Here is a 16619-nt window from a genome sequence, read left to right as displayed (position 1 = left end):
CTTGTTCCCCAATAAACAACATCATTGTCTATCTCATTGCCTTCAAAACAAATAAAAATATCTTTATCCTTAAATTGAACTGATTGCCCAGTGTTCCATCTTATAAGATGTTGAACATCAACCCAAAATATTTCAGTATACATACAGTGAAAGAACAAATGACCGATTGTTTCTTCTTCTAGTTCACAGAAAGTACAAGAATATTCAATATCAAGTTCGAATCTCTTTAATGTCCTTACTGTCCTACCTTCTTAAGTTTTATTCACAGTGACCACCTAAATGGATCCCATTCATGACATTCACCATACTACACATACGTCTGAGTTTGTGCAAATCCCTCCCCAGTGTAGTTTCTAGGTCTTCACCAGATATGTCCCCACAATGTTCAGAAATCTCCTAGCAGCGTCCAGCACCATCTTGATTCTTACTGATAGCCATGTATCTTGACAGCACAATGTATTACCCTGGTATTACCATGGAAATAATGCAAAAACACCTTTTTGTCCATGCAGAAACTCTGATCTTGTAATACTCCAGTTCCTTTTGCACCATTTCTTAGCTTCGATAATCCCTTTACTAATTCCGTTTACTTAATATTTACTTTAAAATGGAAATTGTCACTTGTAACTGTAGTACAGTAGCCTACTTGTCTAGAGTAAATATGGGGTACTTTGCACATAAATGTGCAATTTCCATTTTTGAGACTTTACACTTTTTGTTCACTTTTATTACTACCTGCTTATGTACAAATTACAGTATATGGTATATTTATTTATTTAGTACCTGCTTATACCCATACACATTACAGTATGTATACAGTATCTGCCTACCTGCGTATAATCTGCTCTCACTATGTATATACATACTGCCCAACTGTTTACATTAGTTTATACATTTTATATATCTGTAGAAGCAGAGTGGGAGGGAGCCTGAGATCTACAGTAAGACTTTCATTGCCAATGACTTGTTTCACTGTAATTGTCGTGTACATGACAATACAATAACTTGAACCTAATATTTCAGACGTAAAGATTTAATGTGCTACTAGTTTGCAGTTTAAGATTTGATTTGAAACTTTCATAAGATTATTCAAGTTTCATAATATTTCCAGTATAAATTACCCAACCTTTCAGAATACATTATATACAAAAACACATTAAAAAGGAGCAATGTAAACAAATAGGTCATTTATCTTTTAATAATTAAAAAAATTGTGTACTTAGATTCGATAAAGGCAGAATAAAGACTTTTATGGTAACTGTAATAATATATATTTCTGGTATTGCTACAGTTAATTCACATCTTCCTCTGCCACTGCAAATAGCTGTAGGGATGACTGTTATTGATCGACAAATACATTATTTAAATGTTTTTGATTTCTTAATATACTTGTACAACTTTTTAGATTTCACTGCACCCATCAAACAACCCGTTATAGACGATAGGCTAAAACACTGCCAGGACAAGTGAAAATATCAATCAAGGGCAAAGTCAACATAACACAGCTGTCAAAACTGCATTGCCAAAGTAAATCATTCACAATTCATTTATTAGATTGAAAAAAAAATGGCTACTTATCTGTCCAAAGGGAGACGAAGAATAGATTTCACCGATTATTTTACAATATATTGTAGAACGCATCATTATCTTCAGGCACTATACTGCTTATTGTGTGTACAACAGTTATTGCGAAAGGGTTTGGTTGAAATCATAGTATCACCAGGGCACCGACACTTCATAGAGACCATTTCACACAGTAGTTGAAAACAAAGAATCAAACTGGGTGCAAGTGTATTTACTTTATTTACTTTTACACAGTTCGTCTACAGGAAATCAACTTGAACCACACCTGTCGGCTAAGAAAGTAAATTTCAATGACGGTCTATACTAGTGGTGGGTGATATGAACCTCTGACATGGCATATGTAAATTTTAAGGCTATATTGTGATTGTAGAACATTTTATAGATTAAAATAATCAGATGGAAATGACTGTTTTGGCTAATTCTGCAAATGAAAAACCTAACAAATGTATTCCAGGAAAATTCTGTAAATCCAATATCACAGTCTGGAAATTATCGCCAATACAACTAGAGATATTAAACAGATCAATTGAAAATCAAAATGTCAAGCTTTCAGTTCTAATATAATGCTGGATAGCTTAATTAACAATAATGCATCATATTTTAATTAATTACTTTGTGAGTAAAATCTGAATCTGCAATGTAACCAGTTACATTTCTCTGTCAGATAAATGTAGTAGTACAATGTTTTCCTCTGAAGTAGAAGTACACAATAAGTAGTATACAATTGAGATGAACATGTTTTAAGTGCTTTGGGGCCTTTTGTAAGTTATTTCAGGGTATGGGCTAGAATAGTAATTTAATATGTTTCCTATCTAAACATAATCATAATAAATCTATAGCAGTTTGGGGTCCAATAGCACAGGCCGAGCAATCAACCCGTTCCAACGACACAGCGCCAGTTTACCTCAATGTAGCAAATTTTCTACCAGTTGAAAAGTCTTTATCTTCTCACTATGTTTAAATGTCACATTGTCCAACCCTCATCCACACACACATTACACACACTTGGTCCTAAAATCCGAAAACTTTTGACTTTGTCCTCCTCCTAAACATTTAGGCAGCAGTGCAAACCACCACAAGAATCAGTACTGAGAAACATTTTGGGGGAGAAATACAAGGTGTCACGAACCTGCCAGGGTGAAAAACTTCCATGAAGAGATAACTTAAATAAATACCAGGCAAGAGGATTGAAAAAAAAAACCAAACATGTAAAAACAAGCTGAGCGCACAGAAGACCATCATCCAAACTACAACAACAACCTAACCACCAAATACAATCTGTTAAAATGGATGTAAAATTAGTAACTATTAGAATTAATTCCTTGATAACTTCGTGCAGACATCCAGTGAATGAGCACTTATCGTGTCTGAAATCATCTCCGACAGGCCTGGCAGGAGTAACTCATTGGTCGCAACAAGGAGAGTTGTGGCGTTATTTCTCTGAAGCAGTACTACATATACTCCATCACTTAATCACAGTATATATTATTCTGGTGTACATTGTTTACATATATACTAGACAGGCTGCTATTAATCAACCGTGTCACTTCACCTCGTAACTTGTCATTTTAATTTGTCACTTAGTTACCTCATAACTTTTAGATAGACACATTTATATATACATTTATTTATCCCCGGACGGAAATTCACGTCACAGTTTACTAGTTGTATATACCGCTTATTTGCTTTATTTTTTTACTTCTCTATTTATATGTACTTACCATATCTCATCTGCCACGGCATTTAGCTTTAGCATAGGACCAATTCTGTTAGAAACCAACAACATCCTTCCACTATGATTTCCCATCCTCCCCTGTTTATCCTTCCTATGATTTACAGATCAGCTGAAGAGATAACAAGTGATTGGAATACCACTGCGTCTATCTGGGTGTCAGGTCAGACTTATTTATTTGATGTAGGATGGTGTTTATGTATTAACTTATTTCAAATCGCCCATGCCAGTCCCCAACTCTACCCCGTCTTCCACCCTCAACCCCCAGAATGAAACGAGTGGGTTAGGCCAACAGTCTTTCGATGGCGGCGTTGACATCCCCTCCCGTAGCGATGAGTGCCTGCAGGTTGGCTTGGCGGTCGATGAAGCCCATGGTGTTGAGCTGGTCGAGCTGCTGCTGGAACCGAACCTCCGGGGTCTGGAGCTGGGAGGGAGGAGACCACGCATGAGGTCAGCTACTGCTTTTTTTTTTTTTTTTTTTTTTTTTTACAGAGGTGGACCTCCTTTTTCAGATTCTGATTACTTTATTTAGTAATAAATATTCTCGCGATATGTCCAGAGATAGGCGAGCAGCCGCCTGGCTGCTTCCACCAGAATATTTCAATATTTCATGTTAGTATTTTAAAATGTTGCTCTGATTTTAGAAAACGCAACAAATTTAGGCAATAAGATAAAACATACTGATGGCCCTCCGCCTGCAAACATCTGTAACATCTGCTGCATGAGCTGTTGCTGAGAGGAACTGGTGGCTGAGAGGGGACTGGATCCGGTTGCCATGGCAGGCGGCTGAGGGATCTCTGGGGGGATGCTGCCCCCTGTGGCTGGAGGAACCGCGAGACCTCCGGGAGACAATCTAGAGGAGAAAGAAATGTCAACAATCAAGAAAACTGGCAATTCCTGTCAATTTCAGCAAAATGTACTGGTACTTCAAATGGCCACTACCAATTGCTCACTTAAACAGAATTCATACAGTATACGTCAATCTGTTGGGTTTACATATTGCGTTCTTTTACAAAAACAACATTTCAATGACTTATTCTAAGAATTTGGGATCTTTTTCTTTTCATGATTCAAATAACAGAAGGAATTCAGATTAATTCAGAGTTGACCATCAGATAAGGACAATTACACAGGGTTGAAATATATAGTATACAACAGTCGGTACCTGGACATGAATCCCGGGGCTTCTGTCTGTAAGGTCTGCAGGCCCTGTTGGATCTGTATGAGGGCCTGCATGGCTCTGGGGTTGGTCAGCATAGACAGTGTTTCAGGATTCTGCATCTGCTCAATAACAAACATTACACAAGTCAACTCTAAAACCCAACAGAGCCTTCAAGGTCCAGAAAGATGACACTTAAAAAATAAAAAAAATCTTGTGCACACAAGATAACAATTTGGATGTCTGCATACACTCTCCATAGAGCCTTATAAACCCAGAGGATGCTCTCACGGTTACTAAGCACCCAGTTCTGGTTATGCATCATGTCTTGCATCATTGCTGGATGTTTGCCAACTCTATGGTCTGTCAAGGGACGAGAGGATTCAGACAACAAAAACGAACAGTGAGAGCTGAGGTGGCCTAGAAGAAGAAGCAAGCTTCTGACTGGAATGGCGGCCATCAGTGTCAATCCTAAACTTGTTGGGACATTCATGGGAGCTCCCAGTTGCAGGAGTGAACAAGAAAGGAACTAGATCAGCATCAAGGAGTGCGGGACAGTTAGAGAAATAACAACTGGGATGTAAAAAACATAGCTGCAAACTCAAGTGGGTAGAAAAAGGTGACAGTACTTGGACTAGCTAACGTTCTTGCTGAGTTGAACAGCAACATTTCTAGTAACAGCAACTGCAAAAAACGCTTGTATCCCAAACATGTGGCCAAGCTCGGGCCAGCATCAAAAGCAGGTGTGTCTGGGGCAACCTCTAGCTCACCCAGTAAGAGCGTGCGCCTCATGTAGGCTGAGTCCTTTGCAGCAGCCCGGGTTCGGGTCCCACCTGCGGACCTTTGCTGTGTGTCATCCCCATTGACATATATATAATGGACCAACAGATCCCGCTGCTCTGGACGGAGACCAGTGAAGGATATTAGAAGCACTTTTCTGGTGAGCGCTGAGCATTACTGCGCAGCTTCCAACTGAGCTTGAAGACGTAAATGTGCCGTGAGCAACCTGTCTGAAAGTTGTAAGTCTTCTGGTAGCTGTGCCAAGAGAAATCTCAATCATTCCCAATATTGCAGAGATGGAGAGCGTAGGTATATGTAAGGAGATAACATGGACACAGGCTAATTATTGCTAACTAAAATGCTAGTTAACATTAGTAATTAAACTTAAACAGCTAATGTAAGTCGAAACTGCCTGCTAGCTTCTCCTGTACTGTACGGTAATTTCTCTACTGTGTGACAGTAAGTCGCGTAGTTATGACACAATCGTTAGCCTATTTTTACAAAAACGTCTGCTACGGAGCCATAACGTGAGATACAAGGTAATGGAGCCTTTTATACATTGCCGTGTTTCTTTAGAAATAAACAATGGACAAATAGAGTCTTTAAACGCTTCAGATGTAAAGTTATTCTCTGTCAAAGTGACGTCAAAATGAATGGCAGTCAATGGAATGCTAACGGGAGGTGATGACTTATTAGCATCAAAATGGCGCCATAGAAGCTACGTGTTCTGAGGAGAAGCTTAACCCCTTGGTCATCCCCCATCTCTCTTTCCTGTCTATCCACTGTCTCTATGAAATAAAGGGAAAAGCCCCCCCCAAAAAAACTTAGCCCAGACGTGGACCACCCCAAATAAAAACTTAAGTTGTACAAAAATCATGCGGGTACCATCGTTTCCATTCAAAGCGGTGAATTTGCCAAAAGGTGATGAGTTTGCAGCTGTAAGAGAAAAAAATGAATAAACAAGCAAGGTGGGGGAACCTCTGTATCAGGACACACAAGACGTTTCATTAATCCGTGCTAGCTCTCTGAGGTTGACCTGGCGTTTCGGGGCACTATCATGAGCAACTCTGCACCGACCTGTCTCATGAGGTCAGGGTTGCTGAACATGCTGGAGACGTCCGGGGTCCGTTCCACGAGCTGCTGCATCTGGGGATTGCCTGCGAGCATCTGTCTCATCAGGTCTGGGTTGGACATCATGTTCTGGACCAGGGGGCTGCCCATCATCTGCGACATCATCTGTGGGTTGGACATCAGCTGACTCTGCACCTGCTGCTGCATCTCCATGAAGCTGGATGAACGCATGCCCATGCCTAACAAGCCGGACAGGTCACCGAGTCCACCTGAGGAGGAGGAGGAGGAGGAAAGCTGGAGAATACTTCCATGCAGCAAAGATTCTCTTTTACTAAAGATAGCGAATTACACGCAGCGCCAATGGTATGAAACGGTTAAGGGTGTCACGATTTCGATTTTAATTTGAAACTGACTGAAATTAAGTCACAATCTCGAACAGCGAATTAAAAAATGGAATCGTCGATGCTGCCACGCCCTCATGTCACGACTGGTCGGCTTGTCAAGCGGAAAAAAAACACAGGTGTTGAAGTGCTGCGAGTCAGTCAACCTCCTCTAACTTAGCTACAGCCAGTGTCTTGTCTTTGCACCATGTGGAAATGTTGTTAATCCTCTTCGCAACCCTAATTACAGCTACGTAATCTATGCCAGTGGTTCCCAAACGTTTTTATGTGAAGGACCTCCAAAACAGACATAAATTACCCAGTCCCTCATTTGATAAGATTATGTCATAGGGTCCCCCATCTGAGAGGATTTTTGCTTTTAGATATCTTATATATATAGAAATCTAGACGCACCCTAGCAGCAGCAAATGTAATTTGCAGCCAGGGTCGTCTAGCAACTCTCCGTTGGCTTGCGAGCTGGAAAAACCAAACTCTAGTCAGGCCAATCACATTGTGTATAGAGTCGGTGGGCGGGCTTAATGTAATGACGGCAGAGTTGCAACGGTTCCGCGTGAATTCCCTGCTACTTGAAAACAAAGAAGTTGGCTGCTGCTGCTGGCAAACAGCGGTCTTTCGAATCGGCTTTGGCCGCGACTCCGGAAGACTTGGAGTTCAGCTTTTCTTTGAGAAAAGAACAAAGAACGGCACTGAAGTCATTCTTAAAAAAGGAAGATGTGTTCGGAGTTTTGCTGACCGGATACGGCAAAAGTTTAATCTATCAATGAGCATGCTCTGCCTGGTTGTAGCACTATCCTATTGCATGCAGAGGGAATTTGAAAGACAACCGTTTATCCCGCCCCTCGGATTGAGCCCTGCCAATGGTGAGTTCCCAGACCCAACATCTTGATGTGGGTCTGGCTTGTCAGGCTAGCTTATGGATGGAATTACGGTGAACCCCCTGGGTTCCTCTCAAGGACCCCCGGGGGTTTCCTGGATCCAGCTTTGGGAACCACTGATCTATGCGATAGGATCATAAGAATTAAACTCAATGTAGAGCAAAAAGGAAGCGAGTCATTTAAAATATATAGAATTCTTACTCATTGCATTAGCAGGCTCTGTTGGTGTCTGACTCGTGCCACTTCCTGCTCTGTCTGCTACAGTGGCGTTGCTGCTGCTGCTGCTATTTTGAGGCGTTGCAGAACTGGAACTTGTCTGAGATGTACCGTCACCTGTTGATCTTTGAAGAGAAAGCAACCATCAAATACAAATCTCACCAGGCTCGAGCTTTGCCCCTTTACCTACAAAACACATTTCATGCATTGTACTTACTTCGGTGCAGTCTTGATGACAAGATGAACGGTCATGCCATCTCTGATTTTGTGCTGGTTTAAAGAATCCTCATCCTTCAGAATCTTTCCAGCAAATATCAACACCAGCTGGTCCTGCGGGGCCTCGAACTTTTTGGACACCTCCTGTTTGAACTGGACGAATGAGACGAGCAAGTGAGCAACTGCTCGGAGGTCCCCAGAAGAGGTGGTCACTTGAGTGGTTGTTAAGATAAATATAATATCAACTGGGTTCTGCATTATTATGTCATCTTGTGGTCCTCTTTTGAAGAGGGGTTCTGTGTCAGAATCTAGTTCTGAAATGTAATTACTTTAGTTTATAATGTGCCCACATGGTGCTTATTCCTAAATTGTATTTCATCAAATGTAGAAAAAAATTGAAAGGGTCCAGAGAAGAGCTACTAAATTAATTCCAGGAATGAAAAATGTGTCTAGAGATAGATTGAGAAAATGAAGTTTACAGACTCTCATATTTAGGAGATACAGAAGTGATTTGATTCAGGTGTATAAGCTTGTACGGGGAATATACAATGTAACACTTGATCTTTCAGTTTTGGAGCAATATAGGTATGAGACACGAGGGAATTCTTTAAAAGTTTACCCTAGAAAATGCCTGTCTGAAAAGAGAAAGAATTTTTTCACACTCCGTACGGTAAAATCATGAAACGAGCTTCCAGAAGAAGTTGTGCATTCCCCTTCAATTAATTCTTTTAAGAATAGGTTGGATGCATTTTGCCTGTCAAAAGGTGTATTGTATAATTATAAAGCTCATCAGTAATTTATGTAACTTATTTATGAATTGTTAGAAAATTTCAATCATGAAATGAATGTGTTTTATGAAAACAACATGTTAAAATGTGAATATATATATATATATATATATATATATATATATATATATATATATATATATAAATAAATAAATAATTGTGTGATGCTTGAGTCTGGAATAGAGGATTGTATATCCTGAACCAGAATTTTTTCTTTTAATAAATTTCAATAAATCAAATCACCACAAAGTGACATACAGAGAGAACCTGGAGTCAGGTCGTACTCTTACACTTGAGTAGGTGACCCGTCGTTATTGTTGATTCAGAGCAAAGTAGAAAGACACACCAACATGTAGTTATTGATGGTGCCAAAATATCTAGGGACAGTTATTCATTTAAAACCGTCATGGAACTTAAACAAAGGCGTCATTCACAGGAGAGGATGTTACAATGATTATACTTTGACCGTTTGGAGTAGACAGACAGATACTGGTTATCTTCCATCGTTGGAGGGTATTCAAACTTTCTGTTTTATTGCTTGGTATTTCTTGCTTGGCAATCCTCACACCGTGAGAGGTTCTGATGTATCTCACCCTATTCCTTGTGATATGATAGATGTCACTTGCATTTATTTGGTGATGTTGTTGTGGATTACTTTGCTGTCTGATGTCGGTCTTTAACTGTAATGTATTTTGTTGCCACACACACACACACACACACACACACACACAAAATAAATGAAACTAAAACATTTTCTGTTTTGTTTCAGTAACCCCAGACAGGTTAAACAGGTTAATGCACAAGCATGGTTGTTGCCGTGAAATCAGCAAATAGGCTTAGTTTCACAGATAAGTATCAAAGCGTGGGTGATATCATTAGTGACGTTACTTCGACTTGTTTAATAATGTTGTAACTTGGTCAACAGCATCCCACCCAGATTCTATCAGCGACCTGTCCCTTCGATAATATAACGTTAATTCGTTATCACTCTACCCAAACTGAAACGACACTAATTTCACTGCAGTTTCCCCATTAGAATGATGTAATAGTTAGTTAGCTTCAATGTCAAATTTAGCTGCCTACGACTAGATATTGAAAATGTCTTGCACGTTCTGTGAACTAAAAAAGAAAGTTGTTTTATCACTGTACCAGCATATGTTGGTTATATATATATATATATATATATATATATATATATATATATATATATATATATATAAAAAAAAGGAAACTGAGCAAACAATTCAATTTCAGGATGCACACAATAACTGCATCATTATGGCAACACTAAGTTTTAGGAGACCTTAAACAAGTAAAGACTCATTTTGTGTTTTTAAATTTCTCATGGACCGATGATAGGATTAATTTAAATTCGTATGACGTTTTCTATTATTTTTTATTTTCTTTGTATATGCACCTCTGGTATGGACAGTTATGTGTGTTCATACTGATGATGTAGCTAACGTCACTTGTGTTCTTTTAAATACATAAAAACGGTTTCAGCTAACTGCAACGTTAACGTTAGCTCTAATAACGTGACGCTACATTTTCCGGTTATTTCCGTAATCACACAGATGTCTGCCGCCTCAGGAAATATTGGATTTAAACGTTAAATTCGCACCAAGCAAATATTGTAATATTGCGGGCAGACAGTAGACATCTGTCAGACCACGAAAATACCATCGAACACACAACCCGCTGCTCGACAACAGGCAAAAAAACAACAACGTTTCGACCTTTCCCCTAATGTTTGATACGAAACGCATCATGATGATGATAACGTGATTTCTGCTGCCGGATGTTGAAACGCCAGTTACCGCACCTGGGAGACAGAAGAATCCTCCGAAATAGAAATTTCCTCTTTCCCATTGGGGGTTTTCACGGTGATCACCATCGCAGATTCTCCAGGAGCAACATTTTTATCCATGTTGGTATCCTCCGTACGCTCCGTGCTGTTATTTTCCGCCATCTTTACTGCTTAAACTCCTCCTTCTTCTTCTTCTTCTTCCTCTTCTTCTGTGTGGTCTGGTCCATCAGCGTGTTGCCGCCACCCAGCGGTCATTAATTAAACAACAGCTTTACATTTTGGTTCGTACTTTTTACATGAGTAGGCCTACTTATTTACTTTCTGAAGGATATGAATACTTCCTCCACCACTCTCAACATGTAAGGACAAAATCTAAGTAACAAGAAAGTATTTCTCCATAATTCAGGACTTCTTAAAGGACAATTCTGGCGCAAAATGAACCTAGGGGTTAATAACAGATGTGTTCCCCCTCGGTCGCTCTCTGGGACATGTTTTCATGTTAATCGAATGTGTTTGTAGCTTGAAAGAAGCTAGCGCGGACCGCTGATTAGCTTACAACGCTAGTATTTGGAGCACAGGGAAAGTAAAAACAAATCACTATTTATACCACTAAAAAGGCTCAAAATATCCAAGTATATCTCGCTGCAGTCTGCGCTGATATAGCCTCTTGATTCACATTAGATAGAAACTGATGATGTAGGCTAAACACAAACGATATTTCATGCAACAGTGAAGTTTTCATGTAGTTACTACTGATTTCTGATTTTGAAATGATATCCAAATTTGAAAAATGGGTCATTTTAAACCTTGTTAATATTGATGACAATGTGTTCAAACGAAAAACGAGCCATATTTAATTTAGCCCTCAAAAGTAGAATGGTGTGTTGTTTCGTTATGGACTTTCATATTAACAGCAAGAATTCAGTCACAACGAAATGTACAAAGGGGCAATTTTGCTTTAACAATTAACAGGTGAACCAGAAGCATACAGGTGAAACTTGAAAAATTAGAATATTGTGCAAAAGTTAATTTATTTCAGTAATTCAACTTAAAAGGTAAAACTAATTATATAGACTTATTACATGCAAAGCGAGATATTTCAAGCCTGTATTTGTTATAATTTTGATGACTGATGACTTTGATGAAAGGTTCAATATTTTAGGCTGAAAGTGTCCCACTCTAATCAGCTAATTAATCAAAAACACCTGCAAAGGTTTCCTGAGTCTTTAAATGGTCTCTCAGTCTGGTTCAGTAGAATTCACCATCATGCGAGATGCTCCTCGGATATTACCTGCACAGTAACACACCTGATCTAAGTATTTCAAAAGGTCGAACACACAGACAGATGTTTAGATATAGTAAAATCGCTACGTGATTACCGTTATATCCGAGGGTTGAAGTTGCATTTTAACAGCAGTGCAAGTTGCTGCTGTGGTTTAGCTGAAGCTAACGCAGCCTGAGCTTTCACTTTACAATATAAAAGGTGTTGACTTAGCTAGCACGCAAACAGTTCATTTACATGTCTACGAGCATGTTAGCAAACTACACCAAAAGACAAATACTGAGGAATATTGATAGAAAGCAGGGGGAACGAGTAGGCTACTTCCATACTTTTTAGCATTGGCTAATTAGCAACCTGCCTGCCATGATCAGATGTAGCTTCCGAGCTAGCTAGCAGCTAGCCCCAGAAGCTCATGAAAACAAGGCTTTCACCGGAGCAGTCTTACGCTATTTCCGAACCACTCTTTTCGTTTCAAAGTCGGAAATCAAATAAATGAAAAAGTACACAGGCCCAATTACAGTTCACTGTTGTTGCATGAAATGTCGTTTGTGTTTAGCTTACATCAGTTTCTGTCATCTAATGTGAAACAAGAGGATATCAGCTTTGCTACCGTCTTGGTCCGTTCGAGCGTATGGGGAGACGACGTAGGTAAAAAAAATAAAATAAAATAAAATAAAAAAAAAAAAAATAAAAAAAAAAATAAATAAATGACTGACTGACTTGGATGTGGGCGGGGCTTGATGTCAACCCGCCTTCCCGCAGACTGCAGCGAGATGCTCCTCAAAATATCACCACACGTCAACGGTAGCATAATGAGGGTCCCTACATGTTAACCGAAGCATTAAGAAAATTGTAAATGTACAGACAGTTTATTAAAAAGATAGTTTAGAAAGACCGTAAGAGACGGTGGCCGCCTGTATACGAGAACGCGTATAATTTATAATCTATCTTTTTAATAAACTGTCTGTACACTTACAAAGTTCTCAATGCTTCGGTTAACATTTAGGGACCCTCATTATGCTACCGTTGAAGTTTGGTGATATTTTGAGCCTTTTTAGTGGTATAAATAGCGATTTGTTTTTACTTTCCCTGTGCCCCGAATACTAGCGTTGTAAGCTAATCAGCGGTCCGTGCTAGCTTGTTTCAAGCTACAAACACATTCGATTAGCATGAAAACATGTCCCAGAGAACGATCGAGTGGGTACACATCTGTTATTAACCCCTAGGTTTGTTTTGCGCCGGAATTGTCCGTTAAGAAGTCCTGAATTATGGAGAAATACTTTCTTGTTACTTAGTTTTTTGTCCTTACATGTATTTTTGTTATACTTTATAATTTTATTTTCAACATTTTTGTTATTGTCTATTTAATCACAGCTGAGAGTGATGGAGGAAGTATTCAGATCCTTTAGAAAGTAAATAAGTACTAATGTAAAAAGTACGAGCCAAATTAAAACAGGAACATTTACTTTATTACAATTAAAAGTAAAAGTACTCAATGCTGAAAAATGGCCCATGTGACTGTGGTCAAAACAATTATCAAAATAATTCATGATTGATTTCCCGTCAATTGAAATGATTAATCGCCTAATCTTTTCAGCTGTACATGTATAGACTGTTGGGTAGTGTAAAGTAACAGTAACTAAAGCTGTCAGATAAATGTGGTGAAGTAAAAAGTAGAATATTTTCCTTTGCGATGTAGTGGAGTGGAAGTATAAAGTAGCATGAAAACAAAAGACTCAAGTAAAGTACAAGTACCTCAAATTTGTACTCTTAAGTGCAGTACTTACATAAGTTTTGCCTACTTAGTTACAACTCCACCACTGTTAGCTGACATACAGTATACATTAAGCCTATTTCAAAACAATTTCTCAGTTTTGCCCTGTTTTCATTATGTGATAAGCTGTTTTTTGTAAGTTACATTTTTATTGAAAATTTTGTACACATACAAAACCGCATACAGCCAAAATTACAATTGAGTTAAGACCCATAACAAAAAGCTTTGAATAAAGCCAGCATGTAGTAAAATAATAATAATGTCTTACATGTATGGATATTTTTAATTACAAAATGATATTAAAGTAAAACAAATTGGCAATCAAAAAATCAAAAATCAAATCAACAAAGTGACGTGAGCTTTCTCCCTTATTTCAAATGCAACATCATGATCTGATTCCAAGCCTTGTAATTTGTGGTGTCATTCAGCTTTCTTCAACACACTTTTCCTACTTTGACTCAGACTTCTCCTCTGGAGCCTCAATATGTGTGTGAATCTTTCCATGTCAAATATCTCTTCTACTCCACCCAGCCATTGTTCCTTCATAGGTGGGTCTGCTTTGCACCATGCTCTGGTTATAGTTTTCTTGCTGGCTGCCAGCAGTGCTTAGATCAGGTATCTGTCCCCACCCTGTGTGTTTTCCTGTGCCAGATTCCACAGATATAACACAGAGCCGGTGTTAGGCATCCCATAACCTAATATCTCCTTTAATACTCCCCATATTTCTTCCAAATAATCTTTCATCTTTTGGCACTTCCAAAATATGTGACAAGCTTTTAGTTATTTTACTGGCAAATGTTCAATAATATCACCAATTATGCTGTAAAGATGATATATTCCATGGCCATTGTTTTTTTGTTGCACTGGTGTGGCTGCTTGCATTTGAGATAATTCCTGTTAGGAATCAAATCTAATCTGATCCAATTTTTATTTTTTTAGGGAGTCGCCTTCTTAAACATTCTGGAAACAAACACCACAATCTGTACAAACATGTTTGATTGTCCGACAAGAACAATCAGTCTGAATTATATAACTGATATTTACGGTCCACACCTAAAATTTTACAGATAACCGAGCATATAAGTGATGGGTTTTTTGTTGAGCCGTCCACATTCTGACTATTGGAGTGGTTTGCTGCGAAATCTTCCTGGCTATAAGGTATAGTACAAACATCAATTCCTTTGACCTCATTCTGTTAATAAAAGCCGTCCAAGTGTATGCTTACCTTGGATAATGTATTAATAATGTATCCATGCATGAGGGATTTTAATGTGACATACAGAATTCTTTTTAGATTTCTCATCTTTCTGCAAGAATGATGGCTGGTCACACGTGCCTCCTTTTCCACTACATTTTGCTGTCTGTTGTGTAAGTATAAAGTTTTGCAAGTAAAATACAAGAATATATTGATGGTTTTTAGGATGCCAATTTCAATTTGTGGCTTTGGAGTTATAACACCACAAAATCATGCTTTAAATCATCAGTGTTTTTTGTCGTGGAAAAGACCTGTTCTTCAATGACAATGGAAACCTCTTACTCCCGGGGTCCTACAATATTCCATGGATGGCGGGCATTGAGAATTTCCGCACCCTCTCTCTCATCACCTTCCCCGGTGCCCATGACAGCATGGCCCTGTACGGAGGTCCAGAGGCTGAATGCCAGGCCTTGTCCCTGAAGGATCAGCTCAGGGCTGGCATTCGATTCCTGGATCTCAAAGTGTTCGGACTGGGTGACACCCTGTATGTCATGCATGGGGTCATGTACCAGCACAGCACTCTCAAGGATGTCCTAGCCACTGTCAGAGCCTTCCTGACAGAGTTTCAGACTGAAGCTGTGCTCATTAGAATCCAACCAGAGTCTTTTGAGAAAAACACTGTCAATCAAATGGTGCAGAGTCTGATTGGCAACGACCAGCATGTCTGGGTGACTTCTGGTATGCCAAATATGGGTCAGGTCCGGGGGAAAATAGTCTTTTTGCAGAAGAGCACCTTCACACTAGGAATTCCCCTCATCGATACAGACGGGAAAGGTCAAACCAAGGTTAGCAACGTTAAAGATAAAGACAACAGAATTATAAAGCAGCTAAACCAAGCCACTGAAGCCTGTGGGGGCGATAATGCGGTTCTGACTTACACTAGCGGCACTGGCTTTGGTACTTTCTGGGGAATGTTTCTGACTCCAAAGAGAGTGGCTGAAAAGGTAAACCCATGGCTCAATCAATACCTGAGACAGTTTTACCCCAATCAGCCCAGGCCATGCTTTGGTATCATCGCCATGGACTTTCCCGGCATTGACCTTATTCAAACTGTTATCAATTTAAACTGGTGGTAGTTGTGTACAATTTGCCCCATCATGTGTTTGAGAGGTTGAGTATTTGAATCTGATGGATGACTATGAAGTCTTTCCTGTATTGTCATGGTTCACACTCTATCGATATATCTGACAATATAAAATGTAATCTGAAAAGTGATACTCTGCTTGTCTTTGTCAGTTGTATCTTGAACTGTGTAATTTTGGAAGCAATGGCATTTATGACAAAAATAAATTTAATTTCATTACCTCCTCATTGATGTGAATGGTTACTCACTGATTTTGCATCTCAATGTCTTTGTATTTAGTTTAATGCTGCCTTATTGTGCTCATTATCATGTTGGAATAAGTACTCAGATTTATTAGTTTAGGTAAAGTACCAATACAACAACACATCAAAATCCTCCTTTACAAGTAAAAATACGGCATTTAAAATCTTACTTCAATAAAAGTACTATTATTAGTAGATATATGCTACTTGATATTCTGAATGCTTCTTACACATGTATGAAGCTGTGATGATAGCAGTATTAGCACAGATAGAATCGTTTGCATTTTTTTTTAGGTCGTAAAAATACTATAAATAAAAACAATCAACACGGAGTATTCACATTTATCATTGTG

At 38.9% G+C, this 16619-nt stretch overlaps 2 protein-coding genes across 2 annotated transcripts; one reads left to right on the top strand and one right to left on the bottom strand.

Annotated features, from left to right (window-relative positions):
- Positions 1-1784: 1784 nt before the first annotated feature.
- On the bottom strand, positions 1785-10903 carry LOC116036081 (ubiquilin-4-like). The gene is made up of 7 exons (XM_031279523.2): positions 10645-10903; positions 8036-8187; positions 7804-7943; positions 6333-6595; positions 4482-4597; positions 3998-4169; positions 1785-3740 (listed from the first exon to the last, which is right to left on the bottom strand). Exons 1-7 carry the CDS (start codon positions 10789-10791, stop codon positions 3600-3602), a joined length of 1131 nt encoding a protein of 376 aa, XP_031135383.1. The 5' UTR covers positions 10792-10903; the 3' UTR covers positions 1785-3599.
- A 3716-nt stretch (positions 10904-14619) lies between these two features.
- LOC116035966 lies at positions 14620-16243 on the top strand. The gene is made up of 3 exons (XM_031279349.2): positions 14620-14843; positions 14980-15053; positions 15170-16243. The coding sequence occupies exons 1-3, from the start codon at positions 14772-14774 to the stop codon at positions 16014-16016; spliced, it is 993 nt and encodes a 330-aa protein (XP_031135209.1). The 5' UTR covers positions 14620-14771; the 3' UTR covers positions 16017-16243.
- The last annotated feature ends 376 nt before the right edge of the window (positions 16244-16619 follow it).

Source organism: Sander lucioperca, chromosome 10, assembly GCF_008315115.2.
Source record: "Sander lucioperca isolate FBNREF2018 chromosome 10, SLUC_FBN_1.2, whole genome shotgun sequence".
Lineage (NCBI taxonomy): Eukaryota > Metazoa > Chordata > Actinopteri > Perciformes > Percidae > Sander > Sander lucioperca.
The sequence above is the reverse complement of the archived record's forward strand: the minus strand, read 5'-3'. Positions and strand labels throughout refer to the sequence as shown.

Bases quoted from the DNA above. Each gene is read 5' to 3' on its own strand.
- LOC116036081 (XM_031279523.2), bottom strand. From the start codon at position 10,791: ATGGCGGAAAATAACAGCACGGAGCGTACGGAGGATACCAACATGGAT. The intron at 7,944-8,035 runs GTAAGTACAATG...TTCTCTTCAAAG, and splicing joins GTCATCAAGACTGCACCGAA to ATCAACAGGTGACGGTACAT. The intron at 4,170-4,481 runs GTACCGACTGTT...TTTCTCCTCTAG, and splicing joins GCCCCGGGATTCATGTCCAG to ATTGTCTCCCGGAGGTCTCG.
- LOC116035966 (XM_031279349.2), top strand. From the start codon at position 14,772: ATGGGTTTTTTGTTGAGCCGTCCACATTCTGACTATTGGAGTGGTTTG. The intron at 14,844-14,979 runs GTATAGTACAAA...AATTCTTTTTAG, and splicing joins GAAATCTTCCTGGCTATAAG to ATTTCTCATCTTTCTGCAAG. The intron at 15,054-15,169 runs GTAAGTATAAAG...TTAAATCATCAG, and splicing joins TACATTTTGCTGTCTGTTGT to TGTTTTTTGTCGTGGAAAAG.